The sequence below is a fragment of the Heliangelus exortis genome, chromosome 1 (genome assembly GCF_036169615.1).
Source record: "Heliangelus exortis chromosome 1, bHelExo1.hap1, whole genome shotgun sequence".
Lineage (NCBI taxonomy): Eukaryota > Metazoa > Chordata > Aves > Apodiformes > Trochilidae > Heliangelus > Heliangelus exortis.
The window spans coordinates 76641240-76664618 of record NC_092422.1 but is presented as its reverse complement, the minus strand read 5'-3'; the positions used below and the strand labels follow the sequence as shown (position 1 = coordinate 76664618).

General features: G+C 37.4%; 1 protein-coding gene and 1 long non-coding RNA gene across 11 annotated transcripts in view; both read left to right on the top strand.

Annotated features, from left to right (window-relative positions):
- SH3KBP1 (SH3 domain containing kinase binding protein 1) overlaps positions 1–23379 on the top strand; it is a 221591-nt gene that overhangs the window by 120210 nt on the left and 78002 nt on the right. For 8 of the 10 annotated variants that reach the window (XM_071749412.1, XM_071749433.1, XM_071749451.1 and 5 more), the window contains 2 exons: positions 4087–4161; positions 14424–14620. In XM_071749412.1, coding sequence (XP_071605513.1) covers positions 4087–4161; positions 14424–14620 — 272 coding nt within the window. The remainder of the gene's footprint in view (positions 1–4086; positions 4162–14423; positions 14621–23379) is intronic. The other 2 variants (XM_071749422.1, XM_071749486.1) reach the window with 1 other exon arrangement.
- On the top strand, positions 5958–14276 carry LOC139798605 (uncharacterized). The gene is made up of 3 exons (XR_011726874.1): positions 5958–7281; positions 7979–8004; positions 14106–14276. It is a non-coding gene; the product is annotated as an uncharacterized lncRNA (long non-coding RNA).

Genomic DNA, 23379 nt, shown 5'->3' with positions numbered 1-23379 from the left:
TTCTGTTCATTGCTATGTAGTGTTCTTCTGGGATCTCTGAACAAGCAAGAGTGAAAGGACTCCCAAGTTCCAAACTTATTTCAGCTGAAATTAACCAAAGCCTTTATAGTTCACTTTGTCAGTAAGAGATAGAAAGTCACAATACTTTTTTTTTCCTTTTTTTTTATTTTTACTCCATCCCACAAAAATGAGATCCTGAAAAACTGACCTTGACAATGATGAATATTTTTTGTATTGCTTTGGTAACAAGTACCTATTAGTGTGTAGTGGAACTGATGACTTGCTCTCCCGATCAGTACTGCTAAAGATATTTATAGGTAATGTTCTTTCAGACTGGAATAAAAATGTTTTTAAGGAGGGTGAGAAATTTAGTGATGTAAAGGGAAGAGGACATTAAATGAAGTTGCACATGTCAGCGAGAGTGCAAACAGGTTACTGTAAGCTGCATATGCTATGATGAATTCTATTAATTATAAACACAGTGAGTCTTGGAAGAACTGATTGAGTAAATGTAGGGTCACCTCTGGATTCCATAGTGTTAGGTACTCTATGAATGAACAAGGTAAGTGAGACTTATCAGGATGGAATACTCCAAATTTATCTGTATGAGTGAATTAATATTCCTTCCCCATGTAATTTGATAATACTTACTTTATAATGAGAATCCTAAAAATGTCTTTTAACAAAAATATACACAGGAGTGTGTGAAAACAACCACAAAGCATTAGCTCCTTTCCTCAACATACATAATGGCACATCCTTAGTTCATGCTCAGTTTTGTGTACTGGTTCTGTCAGTGGAACCTAAAACCTATGATACTTGTATTAAGAAGATATCAGTAAGACATGTTGTTTTTGTCTCTAGGTAACTTTAGCTGTAAGATGGGTTTTCTTCTTTCTTGTATTTAATTCATGTATGTGTTATTAGGACCTATTTTCTGAACAGCAAAACACCTGTAAAACAAAACAGCACTGTAAGCCTCCTGAGAGACAGAGACTCAAGGAATGTTGAGACTCTGATGGGGTTTTTAATAATTAAAAATTTATTTTTCTTAAAGTAAAACCATCCATTTAAGAGCTGCATTCCCCTTGCAGAATTATGGGGAATATGCATCAACTCAGTCCTTTATATGTGGTTAATGTAATTGTTACAGGTGTAACACACATGGTGCTTTATGAGGCTTTCTTTAGGAACGCTATCTGGATTTGAAATTCTCCCTAATTTTGGTGAAGTTTTGGAAATTTTACAGCAGGTTTATACAACTGACTAGGAATGATACTCTCATTCTGAGTATCTGTGCTTAGTCTTGAAACATAGCAAAATAAAAACTGGGCAAGTAAACCCTAGAAGATTTGGGCATCAAGCTAGTAATAATGTTGAAAGGCTCTTGGTAACATCTCAAAAGGGTGTGCATTCATGCCTCTACATTAAGTTCTTCCTCTGCAAGTGACAAGACATGACAGCACTTCAAATCTACAAATAACTCATTTTTGTTTCTGTGGAAACATTGAATACATCTGTGTCACAGGACTTTGTATGGCAGAAACTTTGAATATGAATTCTAGATAAATTAGCACTCACGTGTGAGGGGCTGTAGCTGCACACTTGAACAAGAACCATCAGCAGTCACTGAGGTTCTGCACAACTTCTAGAGGGGCCTAGAAAGGGTTGATGTATGGCTCTGTAATCTGCAGCAGCAACCTTAACTCATCAACCCAGCTTATACAATGCATAAGGTAATAATTGACCTGTTTACTGCAAGACTTGGGAAGGTAGCATGGGATCTTTGGGGCACTGTGCAAACACGTGAATATATTTTGTTTATAAATTTAATGCTTAGGATAAAAAATAGTTAAACGTAATCTTTTAATCACATCTTACTGACCCCTAAAGAGATCATTTTTTTGAAGAGCAAATGTAGTTTTGGGTGAACTCAAAGTAAAAGAAAATACAGGAAAAAACCAAACCAAAACAAACTTGTCTTTTCAAGAATAAGGTTAAAAATTTCTCTATTTCTTTATCCGTCTCTTATGACCTACAAAGACCAAGTGGGGAGAAAGGTGTTTCCTGATTTTATTGGTTTTATTGTGTCCATGTAATTTTTATGACAGATCAGAATGAAGGGCCTGAAGGAATTATCTAGGTTTCTTTTCACACTCTCTCATACAGTAACCTCAGAAGTTTCTTTAGAACCAAAGTCCCTTTTTTAAAATGTCTGGGGCTAATTTTGGAAGTGCCTAACCATTTCTGAATACTGACAGTGAGACCTAACTTGCCCCTTAACTGAAAAGGTTGGGAACTTGTGCTTCCCATCAGCATAATGGGTGCTCAGCAGCTTGGAAAGTGGGACTGTTACAAAATGTTTGCATGTGTGTTTGTTTTTAAAGTATTTGTCCTAGCTGTAAGGTGACAGTCAAATTTTTTGTCTTCAAAGTCACATTTCAGAATGTAAGTATGCCCAGGATCAAGTATCCTTAGAATAAGCAACAGTTCATTGTTCTTTAAAGCATCCTCTAAAACTAAAACATTGCTTTTCTTTGACCGTTACAGCATGAAGAGGAAGTATGCATTATAATTTTATTACTGTGTTAAATGGCTAAATTTATTACAAGATTATGTGTTCATGGTAGTGTCATGACAACATTAAATGGTGGCCTTTTATATCTTGCTGTCTCATGTATGTCTGTTCAGGAACTGCTAGTTCTCATGGTATGTATCAACTATTTTTGGAACCCATTAGTGATGGCCACTGAGAAGTCATCACTGCTGGAGTTAGAATCAATGATAGACTCTCCAGCTGATGGTTCAGTCAGGCAACCTTTTGTATTTTGAGTTCTTAAAACTTTAGATATCCATTACTACCTCTCTGGCTGTCCTCAGTGTCATGAAGCTTAACACTCCTTCCTCTTGGCAATTTCCTAATTGTTGTTTGACTGTTTTAATAGAATTCTCTTAATGGCATTTTGTTAAAAAAAAACAGGTGGAAAGATGGATTTGGGGCTTTTTTGCTTCCTCATTATGTAAAAAGTAAGGCAAGGAAAGACTTCTGCTGTTAATTCAACTGCAGACAATTTCAGATTTACTGAAGACATTAATTTTTATGATGCTGTTACTAGGTGGGATTGGCTGAGTACCTCACATTTCAAAAAAACCCAACACACAAAACACCTCCACTGCTCATGCCTTTACCACCACTTGAATTTTGTATCATAAGTGTCAGAGCATGAGTTGTGTGGCTATCAAAGAAAAAAACAAACAGGAAAAAACAAGCAAGGCAAAGAATTAATGTTTTTTATAATAAAAATGATATTTTAAGTACCTAAGATGGGAAGTAAGATATGTTTGGGGGTTTTTGTTGTTTTTATTGTTTCCTTTCAAATTTTAGTATTTCATTTTTGTTCATGTCTGCCGAGTCAAAGCACCTGACTGAGCAATTGGCTGAAAAACTGATGTATTCAGATTCTAGTGTTCTCTCCCTTCAGCTAAGCATTGTTAAAACCAGTTCCCATGTCCAAAACATTCCTAATAAGCCATCTTGGAAAGATTCAGTATTTCTGATGCTCACAGGATCCTGGTATATTAAAGAAATGTGAACATTTCAGTGCCCTGTTTGGATGTCAGCTGTGCTTGTTCGAGTGCACAACATCTGTACCAGGAGTCTTGAGTCACTGTGAGTACATTATTGCAGTAATAATTTTTTGCAGGCTTCCCCTGTGCTCCATGAGGAGGCTGAATAAGACAGACAAATAATTTCATTTGCAAGTCTTCCAACTTGATGGGCAACAGATAAAACCTAAGAAAACAAGTATTCTGTTGGACATGGTAAAGAACAGCTTTAGCAAAATCATGAGATTCCTTTATCTGACATACATGCAGTAAGAATATTTTAACTTCATGTACAATCAGATACTTTCATTAATATTCTCGTTGTTTTGCTAATGAGACTGTAAAAATGTTAGTGCCTGAAAATACAGATTAAAACCTCTTCCTCTCCCTTCTTTTTACCATCATTCGATCTCTTTACCCCCACCCTGCCCCTTCTGTTTTTTTTTTTTTTTTCTTTTCCTTTCTCTTGCCTGCTGTCAGGAATATCTGCCTTTGAAGGGACAATTCTGTACAGAGTGGTACCGGCAAAGATTGACAGCTACAGACGCTATAACAGTGAGTGTGTTTCAAAATCAACAAGCAATAGCTTTAGTCTTCAGTACTTGTTTGATTTATCTACACTTGTAAATTGTGCCACTGCTACTCACTTATGGCTACTCTACATGCATATATTTGTAAGCTCAAGTCAGTTTGCTGCTGATAACTGCCTAGCCTTAATGTAATGAGAATGCACTCGTTCCTTCTGTGCATGTGTGTGTTATATGTCTGTAGAACGTGTGTCTGTAAGCTCACAATAAATTGTGAATTATATTGGATGTTTGGGTCTCAGCTGTGGATTGAAATTAAAACCATTTAGCCCCATCATGGCTACCACCTGAAACATGAAGACTGTTGGTAGTCATCACAGATCTCTGAATTAAAAGTTCTTCTGCTCTAAAAATAAAGTTCCCATTGTGACTGCTGAATTTATAAACTATGCTTTGCTTTTCTTAACGAGTATTGTGGGTTTGGTTTCTTTTTTTTTTTTTTTTTCTTTTTAAATTTAATGCATGCACTTCATTTGGCATTTTGTCTTTGACAGCTATTACTCACAGCATTTGGGTTGATACATTGTTTTCTGCCAAGGAAGGCAAAAGATATAAAGCTACTTTTATTTCATGTTCAGGTTCATGCCTTCTGCATTTTGGAAGCAGGGAACATGCTGCTCCTCATATGCTTTTACTACCTTGTTAATCCAGAAGAAGAGAGGTTGGTGACACCAGATGCAAGACAGAGGAAGCAAGGAAGACAGAAATCTGTCGTTCCACCTGCTTCCTCATTGAGAAGTCTAGCAGAAAGAGATCTTAGTGAGTCACATTCAGTGTGACTAAGTACAAAGTGTTCAGTCCTATCCTCTAGTGAACAGGGTGTTGTACTAACTTTGGCATCTGCTTTCATCCCAGACAGCTTTCCTTACAGAAGATCCAAGCTCTGCTGCCCTTCCTCCTTCTTTCTGAGTGGAGGCGTTTGCTCTCCTACCTCTGAGGACTTCTGTCTTATGCATGTTCACAGCAAAGGATGAAGCAGTTGATGTGGTAGTCTTCTATTCTCAACTTACAGCTTTTTTTAAACAAAACATGAGTTAGTTTTTTAACAGAAATCTTTGTGGATGTGTGCATCTCCAAGTTTTTCCTCGTGGAGAATTATCTCCCTGTTTATTGGAATTCATCTCTTTTCTGCAGCTATTCTCAGGTATCCAACCAAGCTCTTGCCTGGCTGGAGCAGACCATATGGCTGGTGGTCTTCACATTATTCTGCTGATTCTCACATTACAGTCTTCATGACTGCTTATGCATCATTCAACTTGCATGCTTCTTGCAGAGTTCTTAGACCATCATGTCCTTGAATCCACCTAACTGATGAGCCATAATAAGGATTTATAAAGTAAATCTCCAGTGTACTTGACTTCTGACTTTAAGATCTAGCTTCAAATCAGATGCAAGGTTTGCTTTTGAAACCTTTAATTTTACAATATTAATCTTTCTGGGCAGTGTTGCCATAACATTACCTTTCAGAATTTTCCAGAAACCTACTCTCCATGTCCAGGCCGTTTTTTATCAAGTGTCAAATGACCCTGCCTCTTTTCTGGAATCATTTAGGATGAGCCTAAGTGAAGTCAGGAAGAATTCAGTCACTTTTCCAGTTGTGCTATAGCTCTACATTTAGTTTTCCTTATTAACATAGTGGTCCATGGTTGTGTCAAGTCACAGAAAATAAATTTCAGCCATCTGATTTCACAGAGTGCAGGGTTGCATGGGTATCTACAGGCATAACCAGCTGCAAGAAAACAGCTTGACCTACAGAAGACACTCATCTAAACTTTATTTTCAAAGCTGGCCAAAGGTGAATTGTGTAATGCTATCTCCCTTGGCATTTGGTTGAGACTTGCATGTTTTTTTCATGCTGCAGAGCTATGTTGCTTTCTCTGTAAAACTGCATCTCAGAGGGCCAGATGTCCAGCTATTTTTGTGGCCTATTTGTTCCTTACTCGGTTGGAACTGGGACTGAAGTGGGCAAGTCAGGTCATCTGGGAAAGTGTAAACAAAATAAGGGTTGGAATTGTTGATATTATCAGAGATGTTATCTCCCAAACTAACATAAAAAAAGGAAGGTTCATTATTCTTCCTGCTACATCTATTGGCAGCTCACTTCCTGCATACTCATACTCTTCCACAGGAGGCCTCCTGAAGGTGTGGCCAGCTCCTTCCATTTAATATCTTATCTCTGGTCCTTATTTTTAGGAAAACATCCATGTGCTTATGTCTGTAGTAAAAATCATTTGGAGATGTTCCACAGAATTGTTTTTGTTTGGGGATAAATGTTTAAAGCAACCCACAGCTTCTCTAATTTCAGCTTTCTGATTTCTTCCAAAGTCAAGCTTGAGTCAGTTCATAACTTTAGAGTGGTTATACCCAAAGGGTGATTGGATTCACCTGTATCAAATTGCATGAAGCACTGCTCATCTTTTGAAGCAAACTTAGAGCATTTACTTCACAAATGTTTGCTTAGTGCTAAAATACTTTTATTTTGAAAGCCATTTTGCTACTGCTGTGTTTAAAATAAATTTTATTACTTAACCAAGGCCTACAATAGCTAAGTAGTGTTGAAATAGTGAGTAGCTGCTTCTAGAGATACCTTCCACTGAAATATGCAAGACTGTCTTCTGCATAAACACTAAGCCTTGCCTTCATATGCTGACATGGCTTTCTTGGTCATTAGATATGCCAGGCTTTGCTCAGCAATAGTTCCAACTCCTTTGGCATTCTGCTCATTAAAGTGCTGTCAGAAAATTTTTGCTAATTCATATGCTGCGTGAAGAGGGACACAGAGCAACAAAAAATTAGTTGTTTTGTTGATCACAGCCTTCTTTTTTCTCATCCTGCAAATTTTCTGCACCTCCACAAAAAATGTGTCTTGCATTTGAAATTTTTTATATTTTTACTGGTCTATTTTCTCTTTCTTCCCTCACTTTCTTTTTCTTTGAAGATGCCATAACTGAGGAACAGGGCAGATACAGTGCTTGATTTGACAAATATTTGCCTCTCTTTCCTTATGTGTGGATCCACAATGCTGTCAGTAATAGATATTAGATATAATGGAAGAAGATGAGACAGGATCGTTGAAACAGAAGTATTCGTGAGTAACCTTAATTGTGTTTTCTATTGCTCCACCACTTATTTATTTATTTATTTATTTATTTATTTTAAAGCCTCCCTCTAATTCTTGACAAACAGTATCTGGTCAGGGTTCAAAGAAATCAATATGGCTGATGATTTTGTGATGTTATTAAATTCATTTAAGAGTGTCTGGATGTGAGCTAAGTTAAATGAGAAATGCAAATAAGGACTTTAACAGTTCTGAAGAGGGAACATTTACAATTCTTAATTTCATCTCAACTTCTTATAACTTGCTTATGGAGAAGATAGACAGCTGCTACAATGAAAAAATAACATCTAAGAAACAGTGCTAAAATTGGATGAAACATTTTTATGACTAAAAGTAGGCATTGTGTTTTCTGGATAACGAGTGTACAGATGGGAAGGCATTGGGGGTGGTGGGTGGAAGAATTACAGTGACTGGGGTGAAACATGTTCAGTTCTTCTGTTGACCCACTAGCAAATGGTTTTCCATGAGTCTTACAAAAGACAAGTTTTTGCTGAGTGGCAGGTAAAGAATCCTTCTGGTCTGGTTACTTATCCATCCTTTCATATGTAATCATGTTCCTGTACGTGGTGAGAACAAGGGTGGTGAAAAAAATTGTTTGAAAATTAAGAGGATGATGATCCATTTGTAGAACTCACGAATGAATGATTGTTTCTATTCGCTCTTACAGTACTCGGGGAAATGGCTGGGGATGAGGTGACGCCACCAACTTCTGTATTGATGGCTCTGTGTTCATGCTGCAGAAGATGCTTACGCTGCATTGCCCTTAATGCATGCTGCTACGTGGTGCTGGACACTGCTCTTCCTTGCATGATTTCTTGTGCAGGCATAAAAATATTTGGGCTGTTTCTTATGTGGCAAGAACCGCTAAGGAAAATGAACATGATGAAAGGAAAAGACAAAATGTTTAGATTACATGGCTACGTTTCTTCAAGGAATATAACTGAGGATAACAAATAATGATTAATATTGAGATAGTCTGCCTCAGCCATTTGTACATGTTTAACCACCCTTGGTAGAGAAGCAGAAGTTTGTTTTTTGACACCATGAACTTACTAACCTTTAAACTATGAAGAATCATGATTGCTTTGTTCTGCAGTAGCATTTAAAATCAAACTTCCTTTTCTGGTTTTCAAATTTTTATGACACTCTGGAATGTTGTTGGGGATGTATTTGTTTCAGCAAAATACAGGACTTTGATAGAAAGCAAGCTCCAGATAAGTACCTCATAGGTTGTGGATATTTGTTCAGTTTTCAACAGTATATGAGCAAAAAGGAAGAAGGACAGTTCCTGTCTTATCTACTGCCTTGTATAAGTTCACCTTCTTTGTCCTCAGATAGGACACTTAGGCATTCCACTCTGTCATTCTCTAAATAGAAGGGAAGGACATGTTTCCCTTTGCCTTCCTTCCCTTCCATAAAAACCCCAATAAGCTCCATTTACACAGGTCTTTGTTCTATTAAACACAGTTGACAGTGTTTCTCTCTGGCTGCCAGACCAATTTGGGAGATCCTTTGCACCATCTCAGGTGTGTGCCACCGAATGTCTGACCTTTACATCACTTAACAGAGCTGGGCTGAGAAGTGCCTGGAGGGCTAAAGCATCGTTGGCTTATACATCATCAGAGTGGTCTGTCTTTTGCCCAGTGCCATACCTTGTCCATGAAGAGAACTACCCTGAATAAAGAATAAAAACTAAATTGCTAAATAGCATCTCAAAATAGAAAGCTCTAAAGCTCACAATGTATTCCCCTTTTTTCCTACCATTTTAAGCTATGTAAAAACAATTCATTTCCTGCTTTGAATGGAGTTAATTTTATCACAGCTGTTTATTTTTTTTTTGAAACAGCTTTAGTTTACACAGCCCTTTTTCATCCCTAAATATCTTTCTGATTTAGAATCTTGGTTTGACGCCAGCACAACTCCGGGGCCATTAGTGAATTTAGTCTGATGTTGCCATCTTTTTAAATCCTTTTTTGAGCTAATCTGTTTTGGTACATTTCAGAACGTTGCTCTCAAAAGACCTGAAGACCTGGCATAGCATGAATATGGTGTGTTAGAAATGTCTTGAGAAAACTAATTTCTCTTATATACCCATAGAGAAAAAGATGTGTGTGGAGTGTGAAATTCTTCCAGACAGTGTTGTGAGAATTTCATCTTCATGAATACAAAATTATCTTGCGTTTGTAAAGAGCATGAAGCAACAGAGAATCTTATTGCTCTGAGTGTTTTTAAATAGCCATATGTCTCTAATCCCATACTTGTCCCAGCCAGAAGTTGGGAATATTTGGCTCCCAGGAATTCTAGCTTCTTGTGTGCTGATGCTGGTCATGTTCAGACTTTAAGGAGCTTACTATACAAGTGTACCCAACACTCAGATTTGAGCTTTGCCTTGTGGTGATGATGATTCAGCAACAGTAAATCTTGGTGAAAGAATAAAGTGTCTTTGCTTATGGAGCCAGAAATGGGAAGTGACCCTACGAAAGACTTGCCTCCTTACTGAGAATCTTTAAAGATCTAAAAAATTTTCTCACTAGTAGGAGTTGCGCAATAGGAGGCACATTAGAGAGCACCATGTTGATGTTATGTTCTTAGCTTGTCAGCTCTTAAAATGCTGGCAGATTCTAAAAAAGTTGCTGTTAAAAATGAAAAAAAAAAAAAAATGTAATCAGAAGCCTGACTACTATAACTTTTCTCTGGGCCCGGCTATATTTGAAGTATTTAATAACTAGACTTAAAAGAAAAGTGAAAGATGTGTCCCATGTTTCTGAGGACAGCAGCTTGCTCCTGGCATTACCCTAGAGCTTGAGTTCAAAGCTCGACCACAGCTGTTTCAGACTGCGTGGGTGTATTGGTCAGTAGCAGCAGATATCTGTGCCAGCTGAAATGCTCTCCAGTTTTTAATGCTCTCCAGTTTTTAATGCCCATTTAGCAACCTGACTTCCCTGCTAACTGGAACTCTGTCAGAAAATTTCACTTTTAAAATTCATAACCTGACAGTCTTATTTACTCAGGTTCCTGAGTAGCTCCCAGCTGTGTATCTGTGGGCTGCATTTGTCTTTTGGGGAAAGTGTTCCCCCAGTTCTCTTCTACTAAGGTTTTTCACTAGTAGTGAAAAAGGCCATGGAGAACTTAAGGAAAAAAAAAAAAAAAGATGGATTGTTGGAAGAGAGACATTTCTCCATTTTTAAGGGGGGAGGGATCATTTCAATCATCAGTCATCATTTCCATGTGTAGGCCAGTGCAGCCTCACTTGGCAGGGTCGCTCAGAGAATTGCTGATGTATATATATTTTTATATATACATATTATGGTGTATATATATATATTTATATATGTAAATTGAATATATATCAGGGAAAAATCCAATGAAAAGTAAATGAGAGGAAAGACTTTATTAGGCAAGGGTGGGCAGAGTGTTGCAAATTCTTGCTTGCAAGTTTTTTATATGTACAAAACAGGGCTGTATATCTACCTTGAGGGGAAGGGAAGAGAGAGTCTCCTTAGCACACTTTTAAGAGTAAGACTATGCTAAATGATTTTCTGCAGGACTATATTGTACTTAAACACTGCATTATTTTTTGTAATGTTACTTCATATTGTAATTTTATCTAATTTGTTCTCAATTTCCACTGAATATTATCCTCCTGTCACCTTTGTCTCTTTCCCTCTGTCACATAGTGGCAAGAGCAGGAGACTAGTATGGCTCTTACTCTTTCTTGTCTATTTGAGTCCAGAGGGATCCTCAGCTTCTGTCCATCAAAAAATAATAAGTGATTTAGTTTTCCTAATCATAAGGAAGGATTCTTTTAATTTGCATGAGCTTTGTAAGGTTTGCCCCTGTATCTGGGCAGATGCATTTTAGTTTAGATGGGCATCACTTCAGTCTATTCTGCCCACATTTAAAAATTATTTTTAAAATTACTGTTATTTCCTATGTTGCTTTTAGTACAAGGATGTATACGAAGACAAAGCTCTGTGGCAGCACTAAGAATTAAGTGGGTTTTGAATTATCGTCAGCTAGGGAAATCTGTTTTAAGCCTGAGGTGAGGTTTCTGATACAAGGTGTGATGTCTCATCATAGAAGAATGGCAACAAAAGAAAAAGATGGAGTAATGATAAACAATTGACCCAGAAACAAAAGCCTAATTCTTATTTGAGCCCCTTGAGGTTTGTGATCTCTTTTTCATGCAGGCTTCAAAGATCTGGAAGTCTGTGTGAGACCTATTGTGTAATTCCCATAATTACTTCCATATTGTATTTCTGACAATGGGCCAAGGTCAGGTCCTCTTCTCCCACAATTAGTGATTAGCTTTGCTGTTAATCTCGGGGAGTGGCTAAGAGCAGTCATGGATCCTCTCAGTTAAAATCCAGTCACCGGTGGAGGGAGATCTCTGCATTCCTTCTTGACTCTGTCACAGAGCAGAGGAGATTCTGGCAATGATGGAATAGGGAAACTTGACCAGAGGGTAATTTTCCTATCTCATATTAAGGTCTGGTGTTCAGAAAAGAATTGATTATCACTGTGATTTGTTTCAGTTTGTTGTGTTTTTTTTAATTGTAGACATTTTATTCTCAGAAATACGATTTTTGACTCATTATAGTTGAACAGTGACCTTTCTCTTTGCATTTAGAAATAGTAAAGAAAATTTGCTCTACCTTCTGTCTCAGCCAGGGCCCTAGTGACTGATGTTTTGGAATGCTGGGAAAGGTCCAGCTACTAGAACTTACAGTTGATTCTGTTACTGACCAAGTCACAAAGTGTGGGAATAAGAGGCAGAGGCTTTGATTTGTTTCCTGAAGAGATATATATCTCTGAGGCTTAATTAATCTAACCTTGCACATCCACGTCATGGAATGGCTCTGCTATGGGTAGCAGGAATTCTACTGTTTTAACTACCATAATAAACCAGTGAGACCAGACTTGGAGTTTTCACCCAGGCCCTTCTAAGGAAAATTAAGCAGTTCAAGTAAAGAAATCAATATCCTAGCATCTTTAAGAAAATAATTGTAGTATTGTTATTTAGAGCCCTTAAAGATTCCAGTCTTGCACATTTTATGGATCAAATACCTTGTTCAGTGCTACCTAAATTGAACTCTCAAAGTAACAGAAATGTAACTTATATTCACCAGGTAGATGTAGCAGTTGCTCAGGAAGTCAAAGAGCCTAAACATTTTGCTTAGTCTGTAGTCTTTTTTGTTTATTTCTAACTGGAAACATTGATTCTCCTTTCAAGTTTCAGATACAAAAAACCTCAGACCAGGAATCAGTGGTTGTTCTGCTTAACAGTTCTTCTAAAAACCCTGGCCTGACACATAATTTCCTGTGCTAGCAGCACCCTGGTGTTGAAGCTAATTTAACAGATGAGCTCCTTGCATCCTGGATCATGAAGTTGTGCCTGTTGGCCTCAGGATTTGCAGTGGTTTCTGTGGTTCATTGGAGAGGGTGAGAGTAGCCCTTGAAGCTGTTGGGTGCCTGAACAGTGAATTTCCAGGAAGACAAAAAGTAAACCTCAGAGCAAGTCACTGCTCACCAACATGGCAGAAGGTTGTTGGATGAAGACTGCCTGTTTGTTAAAACCAAAACCATCACTTGAGTTAGGAAAGCGAAAGAATAGGATTCAATTGGTAGTATTTAAAAAAAAGTATTTATAAAGATTTTTACTAACTGTAAGTATATTTTTTCTTTAGGTAATTCATCTGTTTTTAACGTGAAGTTCTAGTGTAGGCTGGAATTTATACTCAGATGCTTCCAGCTCAGAGCACTGCTCTATTCTGTTTCTGTTGCCTCTACACATCAGAAATTAGTAGAAACTGAGGCACTATGAAGATTTAATAAAACTTGACACATTCTCCACAACTTGCAGCCCTTTTACAAGGATCTGCTAGACTTTCCTGACCTTAGTGCCATTTCTTTCCTTTTGACAGAAATATAGATAATTTTTGGGTAACAGTACTTGCTTACCAAAGGGAAAGAGGCTTGTATGCAATCTCTGCTTTTAGGTGTCTAGATTTTAAATAAGGATCTTTCTTCTGTACTGGGAACCTCTTATAATGAAGATCCATTGCAATAATTTTGTGGACCGTGATGCAAAAATAATTAGAAAGATATTTCTAACTGTATGAAATGTTTCTGTCTTTTACTTCATGCTTGTGAGGGAAATGTGAGGAATTGGGTTTGTTATTTTTAGGTGGAATTAGTGCTGTAGTAGCAGCAATTGCTGTGGTTTTCCTGGAAACAGTTAAGTAAATCTGTCACCTAGGAAGGTAGATTTAAATGATATGGGGGGCTGTTTCAGTTGGAGGAGACTGCAGTGAGTCACTTCTGCTGTCAGTGACTGTTTGGCTTGATTCTGCACCATTCTGCAACGTGGCTGAAGCATCATTGCATCTGTGGCCTCTGCTATTCAAACAGCAGATATTTTCAGAGAAGCACAGATAAGTTTTCCTATTCACCGAGAGAAGTAATGCAAATCAAAATGTCAGTTTTGATTTATTGTATTCCTAGAGAACAGTGCGCATGGGTGCTTTTCTTATGAGGCTGTCTCTGCTGCAAAGAGATTTGATTTTCAGCAGGGAACGTATTATGCAGCTTATTTGATTGCAAATTTCTTTAAACAGCTTTCAGCTTTATATTACCAGCTAGGTAGAGTAGCTTTAGGTACTAATTGTATAATTGGCTTGATATGAATCACACAGATTTAAGGTACCTCGTGCCTGGTTTGACTGCTTGTTAGCTTTAAGTGGCTTTATACAGTAGTTGCCCTAGAACTGAATTTAACTCTTTCATTTTTTGAGTTATCTTCTGAATAATTTTCGTCTGAGGAGAAAGGATTTTCTTCATACTCAAGGAATGGCCATCTTCATACAAGAAGTTCTGATGCTGGAGTATGCATGTTTTGTGAATTGGTGTATGTTCTAACCAATACACCAATGTGATGAAATAAAGTGATTTTTAAAAACACAAAATGAGCGCATGGCATCTTCTCTACATGTTTCTGTGGTTCTGTTTTCCTATAGAGAATGGTGGGGAGAAATCATTTTCCTCTCACAATCTGTTTTGCAAATAGTGAGCTTCACAACTAAGATTCCTTCTTTCATCCCCCCATTTCACAGGCCTAAAAGATGCTACAGGTTCTGAGAGTGATGGTGGTGACTCTTGCAGCACAAAATCAGAAGGAGGCAATGGAGGCACAGCAATCCAACCCAAAAAGGTCAAGGGTGTTGGCTTTGGAGATATCTTCAAAGACAAACCTATAAAGCTACGACCAAGGTCAATAGAAGTTGAAAATGACTTTCTCCCAGTAGATAAGGTATGTTTCATTTCTTAATTCTCTCTTAGTGTCGGTTTAAAGAAATTTTCATCCTAAAGTTCTATATTCTGTCACTGGTCAAAACTTTGAGATTTGTGGTCATTATTTCCTAATCTTTCTGTGGCCAAGATTCTGTTGTTTGTTTTCTTTTCTTTTTGCTGCACACCCAAAAGTGAATCCCAGTGGGGTCAGCTTCCTGCAAGAACTGTTACTTTGCTTAGAGGTTTACTCCTCTGTTCATACCTCCATTGGCCTTTTTTCTAAGAAAATATTAGTTTAAAGAACAAGACTGGAGAGGCTTTTCAGGTTTGCAGTTACTTACAGGTGAAGAAATAAACAGCAACCTATTCTCATATAAACAAAGAGTGAGATATTTGCCATCTCCCTGTGCCATCAGTTTGTGTAAAAAGAATAAAGGAAGCTTTGGCATATGCCTAAGTATCTCAACTTAGTACTGGGTTTATTGATTTTTAAAATGCTTTCAAAATTGTGTAGTTTTGTTTAAAGGGATTAGTAAAATGGAAAGCATTATTTTTGTGGTTTTGTTCTATATAACATAAAAAAGTCCTGAGATAACCACCTGGGGAAAAAATTTACTTCCTGTCACATTGAAACAGACCATCATTTTAGAGAGCACTCTCTGTTCCAAAGCTTTTAAAACTGTTACTAAATAAATTACAAAGAGACTAGAAAGCAAAATGAGATGTTTCTAATAAAACGGAGGAGACAAGCTTTAAAGAAAAACCCAAACAACAAACTGATCATTCTAAAGTATGTTCACTAGGGAATATGCTTTTTCCTAACTGAAGTAACAACCAAGCAAAAATCTGTGAAAGCCTTCCTTTAAGTGAATAATTAGATTTGCTTAGGTTTAAAATGCTTCCACACCCTCAAGTTCTGTTATGGCCATAATTATGTTATGCATTTTCTTTGTCTCCATGGTGATTTCCTGGCATTTCCCTGGCATTGCAGTTTCTCACCTATTAAGCTGTACTTGTCCAGTTGCCTGTAAAACCAGGTGCTTCATGAGTTACATCTTTTTTGGCCCACAAAGCTTTTGGGTTATAAACTAGATCTGAATTTCAGTGACCACAGCACCTACCCACATGTCCAGCCCGAGTTACAGCAGTACAGCAGAAGGGGCATGGTGGGGCAGAAGATCCAGCAGAGGCATGGTGGAAACTTAATAAATTAGTTATGCTGAGGGAGATTTTGTAAATATTTTAGAGTGGACTGCAATTTGTATTTTGTATACGGAGGGGAGTGAAGAGCTGAGATAATTTAAGGCAAAGGAAAAACCTGTATTGTATTACTCCTTGACCATTGCTGACTTCTTCAAAAGCCTGCGTGGTGCTCTGCTTACCTTCTGTTTCTGGGTGGGCTTATTAATTCCTGTGCAAGGATTTGTTCATGTGCAGGACTGGGAGCAACTGATATGTATTCCAGTGGTACCTCATCAAAGTTCACCTCAGGTACAAGATGGGGACAGATGAGGCCTGGTTGTGGTCACTGATGGCCAGTGAATGAACCTCCCTCCTGGCACATTCAGGACTGGGGTAAAGAGCAGACATCATGGTGTCTTTCTGCAGCATGGATTTTTGTGACCCTGACAACTTGGAAGTGTTTAAAGTGTAATTGGGCTTTATGAAATCTTTCTAAGTATGAAGAGAAAGAATTTTTATCAGCACCGTAGGTTGGTAAATATAAAAGGGGGTTTGTTTTTTGTTTTTCTTTTTTTTTTTTTTAACCTTGTTCTGGAAGATGTTTGTGTTTATAACGTGATGGTTGCTGGGAGTTTACAAGTCTTTCTTTACAAGTCCTGTTTAAGGAAAATTGCCTTGTATATAGGAAACACCTGGTAGCAGGCAGACAAACTCATACATGGCTGTACTTAAACATTTTTTGGACTTGGGACAAAAAAATGTGCTGTAACGTAAGAAAATGTGTATTTTAATAAAGCAGCTCTGCCAGAGGTGAGTTTTAAATTATTAATTCCCTGCATCTGGGTATGTAAAAGAAATAGGTTTTGGAGGAAGAAAAAAACCTAATGTAAACACACTATTATAATTTATACAGTAATAGTATTTATAATTGATGTGTAACAAATACTTGCTTGTGAGGTGATGCATACAAACTCTGATGAGAACTCACATGATGCACAAAATTTAGTTCTCCTGAGTCCAATATAGGCAATTAGAATTTAAAAATTATAAGGCCCCATTAATCCCATATGAAGGATTTAATGTGTCTGCTGTTTACTATAATTGTAGCTATCCCTGCAGTAGGGATTTTAAAGGGAAACTGTTTAAAATAATTTACATATTCCTTGAACTCTGAAGTCCATTGCTTTAATTTGAAGTGTTTGCAAAGTGTATCTGAAGTGGCCTCCATTCACTGAATAGAAGTCTTATGCTGCTTTATAATAATGAGAAGTCTTACCTCTGCTTTTTTTTCAAAGAACAAATATATGTGTTTCGTAAGTGAATAGGTTTGTTACCCAGCCAAAAATTGAATACAGAATTTTCAGAAAATTGTTAAAATTTTCCTTCACACCCACAGACCTTCTTTCCTATGCCATCATATTTCTTATGAACTTGGCATGGTTAGTGGAAATCAATGGCTTTATTTTTATAAACAGAATCCATTGTTTGTGTTTCAAGCATGACCACAACTAAAAATTTGCTGTCATTGCATTTTTCCTGTTCAGGGTGCTCAAATGGCACCTTTGAGCAGTGCCATTCATAGACTTCAGCACTGTGCTCTTTGTGGTCTACACATAACACCAAAACATGATTCACTGACATTTGGTTATGATTGCAATTGTTATGATTATATTATTACTATAATTATTGCAATTATTATAATTTGATTAGGAGATGTGCCCTGCTCATTTAAAAGTGGCCTCAGTTTCTCAGTAACTTGTAATCTTTTGAAGAGGCAGAAACAATGCTTTCCTCAATTTCTAAATTTTTTTTAGTTCTTTCTGAAGTTTAGAATCTCTAATACTCTTTCTGCCTCTTGTTCTTGACCCAGTTATTGATGAACCATTTTTTATGTTACTGCAGTGATACTGTTCCCTTTTTGATTTAAAATATTTCATAACAACTACTGATATTTTTTTAAAGCATCAATAAATCACTGTGAGGATTTTATAGTGTGGGATTATTTAGAAGAATGGAATTCCCATGGAAAATACCAGTCTCATTTACTGAAGAAACAACAGAACCTCATTTTGTTGGTTTTATCGCTTTGTGTTTTAACGTGTTTTCAATTTTATGAATCATAAGTTTAGATCATAGTTCACTCAGAGGTGATATGAATTACTGGGGTGTTAGGTTAAGGATGCTTTTGCACAAATTTCGGCAGTAGGAGGGCAGAAAGGATTGGTGCCAGTTGAGCAGAGGTGGATGATGCCATTAGGCTCTCCTGTAAATCACCAGGCAACTTAATTGTGCTCCAATTATTAGCCCAGTGGCAACAATGTTAGGTTATAGTGGCCTTTGTCTTTTAAGGTAATCAATAAACTCTCTAAATAAAGGCAAAGCTGAGGAACCACGTGAAACCTCATTGGTTTCACTGGTGTGCAGAATTTACTGCTTTGCTGTTGTTTGTTCTAAAAAATCACAGAAGCAGATTATCCCAGGGAAATTAATGATGCAGTTTTGGGAGTTTAGGCAGTGTCACCAGACCTGTGGTTTTTTAAAAAATAAAAGAATCAAATTCATATGCTTTGTAGTCCTTTGCTTCTCTGTGTTGATGTATTGACCACTGGTCATGTATTAATAGCATCAGATTCCTGATGACTCAAATTCCCACTAGTGATAGGTGAACTAATTTACAATGTTGCATGTGACTGTAGGCATAGCTTGCTGATAGATTACTTTTTAAAGAAATGCAGTGTGTCTATAGTCATGTTGGGTCACCTGAGAAAATTCAGCATATTACTGCAGAAGCAGCACTAGTTTTCTGGTGAATTAAAAAATTCCCTTCCTGCTCATGCAGCTTCAAAACATTTAAACAGGTGCTTATTTATGCTTATTTCATTTTTTCCCCATTTCATTTTGTAGTAGCTTATCTAACTTCTGTTTTAAGGCTGGACTTTCTTTCAGTGTGATCTGCATGTGCTTCCATTGTTCTAGCAAGCTATCACTTTTTCCTCTCCTGTATCTAAAAATAAATCTCTGAAAGTAAAGGAAAATTCACTCAACTAGTGCATTCCATAGTCTGAGTTAACTATATCGGGTTGGTAAGTGAGTGGAGGCTTCAGCTGGGAATGCTAAAGGCCCTTATAGATGAATATAAAATAGAAAGTCTTTAAAAGCCATTTTTATCTTTCAGAAAACTGCCCTTACTTCAGAAGAGACTATTGAGAATACTTCTTACGTTTTCCATTTGAAATATATTTGTAGTTTTCTTCAGGCAAGTCTTTCATATCTGGCTTGCAGTGGTGAATTTGGGCAGAGCTACATTTCATTAACAGCTTTTTATGACGTCATATTATATTTGGCAGAACGTAATGTAAATTATACTCAACTGTCAGACTGGGGAATATAGCAGCCAGTATAGTGATTTAATACAAAGGGGGAGGCTGTACATCCAGCAACTTGTAAGAGTTAATAAACTGCTGTTTAGGGATCCTTCTCATTGCAACACACTAAATTTATACAGAATCTTTTATTTCTGTGGACATTTAGTACGTTTGGGAGAGGAGAAATGGAGAAGTAATGGAAGTAGACACAGGAGCTATACGGGCTAGAAACTCATGTCAATTATTAAGTCTACCTGTCTTCTGCAATCAGACAGAAATTTGCAAGCTCTGAGACCGAGTGCCTGCAAGGTCTGAGTTACTATTTTGAGCCAGCACGCTCGGGACTCAGGAACTGCAGGGTATGCATCGTGCTGGCAGTCACATCTGTGCCACACCTGAACTCGCAGTTGCTGCCTGGTTCCTTGCGGAAAGTATTTTTCCCCCTTAATTTTCAGTTGTCATTTAAAGAGAGGTCTTGGAGAAATGAATGCAAGTTAGAGGCTCCTTCTGGCACTTCTAGGCTGGTTAATGAAGTGTCTGAGCTCTGCCAGCGCTGCCCCATGGCACCCAAAGTGCATGGGCGGCCCCAGCTGTGTGTGCTGAATGCCCTGGTGGGTGCTTGCTCCCAAATGGCACTGCTCACTGCTACTCACCTTCCCCCTCCAGTGCCCTTGGAAGTGCTCGCTCCTCTAACAGAAATGTTAAAGCCAGTGTTCAAAACACTAAGACAAATATAGATGTGAGCAAAACTACCTGAATATGGACGCTATTACAATACCTGCTGAGGCAGAGGGCGTGTGATGTGAGTGCCAAGCGTGCAGCACTTTACACTTGCAAGCACAGATTTTTGGCATGCATTTATTCAGAGACAGCCATTGGTGATGGCAGCAGCCATCCTGGCAAGCATCAGCAGTGTGTCAAATCTGTGTAGGAACAGGGGGAAGCACTCAACTGTTCAAGCAGCATTTGTGTTTTGCTTTCAAGTTGCTGTCTGCTGTCATCTGGCATCCCTGCCTTAAGCATTTATTCCAGTGCCACTTTGTGAGGGAAGGTGTAAAGAAGGACCCATACTCCTGCAGCTGTCACGAGAGCCAGGTTGCTTGCAGCAGGGGCTCACTCCTTCACTGGTGTAACTTTCCATTCCTCAGGTTCCGTGTGGAAAACAAATATCTGTGTTTCTTTCATTCTGCAAAATAAATAGCACACATTTGCAAATGGTGGCTGATGTTCATAAGGCACTGTGAATATTAAAAATAAATTATTTAGTAAACTTTTATGCTTTCTGGGGTAATTAATTCACAGCTATAAGAAGGGTAGGGAAAACATGGTAGGCTGGTGAAATGAAAGACGGTCAAAAAGCAGCCCCTTTGGAAGAGACTGACTAAAGACAGGTCTTGGTACCAAGGGAATAGAAGAGAAAATGGAAAATTACGTTCAAAGAAGGGAACAAATATGATAACCTTGGTGGGCAGTGTGTCTCTGGTGAGTCAGAGAGAAGCATGAGTGCATAGTGACTCCTGGTCTCCTATATACTTCCTGCCCTTCCCTGTTATCCCATTAGATATCTGTATTTTCATGTTTTCTTGCTTTGGTTTGTAAAATGTTTAAGCTGCCTGAACAAAGTTGCCCAGGTATTGGTGGCATGTGGGGTTCAGCCCCCAGAGATCTGTCTGCACTTGCAGGTTTTTGGCAGAGGAGGTTACCCACAGAATAGTTTGTGATGCTTGAAACATTTTTTTTGGCTTTTCCCTTTAATGAAGCATCTATTGGACTCTAAATAATACAGGATAGTTGTTGGCCATGCTGCAAGACTTCACGTGTGCATCATGGGTTGCTATTCAGAAAAGATTGGTCACTATGAAAGAAACACACTGAGCATTTGGAGGAAAATATTTTCAACTTTTGTTCCTCCTGGAGCTACTTGAAGAACATAGAAAAATAGAATCAGTGGTGGAAGTACTGGTAGTACCAGAAGTTACTCCTAAAAGCAAAGTGGAAAATCTGATCTGTTCTCCTGGGGCATAGCACTTGGCTTCTGCCAGAAGGAATTCTTCTGGAGGAGTGCTCTCTGGGAGGGAATTATCCTGATCTTTCAGTTATGGTTTTGATTAGGAAATCTTAAGATGCTTCAGTCTGAAAAACAGGATATGTAGGTTTAACCTTATGCAATTGTATGTCATAATAAGGAAACAGTAAAAGTATAGGGATCAGCTGGTGAATTGGTAGCTTGCTAATCACAGGAAATCTGAATTTCAGTTGATTCTGTACCATTACCAAGCCTTATATTCTGACAAGCAATTCTAAAGAATTATTAAAAGCCTCAAATTGTTGATGTAATGTAATAGTTTAAATTAAGGTTGTTTTCTTGAATTCCAGTGGTACTTGACTGGGACATAAGCTGAATTTCTAAGAAAGATTTGTCTCATGTTCCATCTCCAGTATGGAGAAAAAGTTTCAGAAAGTAATACAACTGACTTACAAGCTGACTTTTTTGATGTCTGTTGAGTTTGATATAGTCTGTCTTAATAACGGTAAAATCTACCTAAGTAAAATCTAATTGTTATAAAATTATTAATTAAAGTAATTAAAGCTTTAGGACTAAACAGTTTTATTAAAAAATAGAATTTCTAAGTAAAAAACATTTTTTCTTGTCCCACTTTGATTTTGTTGGATGGTATAAGTTAATTTTAATTGCTACATCTGAGTTAACTTTTTGAAACTTTGAAAATGCCATAGAGTTTCTAATGAAATGACATTTTATATTCTTAGCTCATACAAAATTTGAAAATTAAAAGAAAAATGCATTTATGCAAAGAAATAATCTAACCCACTTGACTTTGAAAATTAGAGAAATAACTTTCATGCTTGCTGGGGTATTTAAAAAGGCTGGATGAATTTAAGCCAAGCTGAATATAACCTGTAAAATAAAATTTATACAGTCATCTTTTTCAGTCTACTTAGCTTCAATCATTTATGGAATTTTTCTGAATGGGTTTCCTTTTTTAAATTTTCCCTAGTTGAGGATTATTTTTAAAAAGTCATGCCTGATTGTAGTACTTACACTTTTATATGCTCATAAATCGTATACATTATAAATGTGTTACAGATTATTTTTCTGCCTTAAAATAAATAGCAATAGTACTGTGTTCTCTGGAACTCACAGCGATGTGTTGTAATATAACTTTAAAATAATTTGTGATCATCTTAATCACTTCTGAACCTGTTCTACATAGTGGTGCTGACACAGGGAGTGCTGCTGTAAGATGTATTCTATGTGAGCCATCATTTCTTGGTTATTTCCATTCTTTAAAATATCTTTTTTTCTTTTTTTTCCTGGAAATTTGTACCTGCGGTGATAGTCCTATTCAGATCAGTTGTGTTTTCCTTTCAGTGTAAGGCCAAGAAATCCCTCAAAGATCATCTAATCCAAGTCTCTCAACTAGTTTAGGCCCAAATATATCTATGTTTAAATAAAAACCAGGGGATAGCTGTTTTTTAAAAAAAGCTTCCGGAGAATAAGTTTGTGTACACTCCCTATGTTCTTGCATTTCACTCTTGTGGCAAAAAATGCATTGTAATATCCTGGCTCTGAAAATTAAGCTTTTTCTTTTTTGTTTGAATCACAGTGAACAATTTATTGCCCTCCCTCTTAAAATATACATGTTGCCTAGGTTTATCATGTTCTTTTCAGAGGCTATTTTCTTTTCCTCTAATTGAGTTGGCTCTCTCGTGAGAATGCCTCTGCAGGGAATGGGCTCTGTATATATAAGGAATGTGTTGAGTGTGCTTAACTATGTCCATGGTAGATAGGTTTGTGTGGAAGTGCTTGCTGAATAGTACATAAGGTCAAATGGGAGTGAGAGTGTATAGGATCTTGTGGCTTGCTTAAATATAAATCTTTAATTTTTTCCAAATTATCTGAGAAGCCCGTGGTGTGTTTCCCTCCACTGCCCTTTTTCAGTTATTTAGAACTCGCATGTCGGTGAGGAGGGAGTATTAAGAATTTATAAGATTTTCATGGAACAGAGCATCATCTTAGTGATGGTTCGGTTTCTTGATCATATTTATTTAAAAAAAAAAAAAAAAGCTGAATCAAAGGCATAAATGGTATAAAAATTCAGCTGCTCATTTTTTATTATTTTTTTTTAATCAGAGAGATTGAAACATTAAGAATTTGTCGGAAGTTCATTTTCCTGCAGAGATATTCACAAAACTTTCTGCCTGGGCTGTT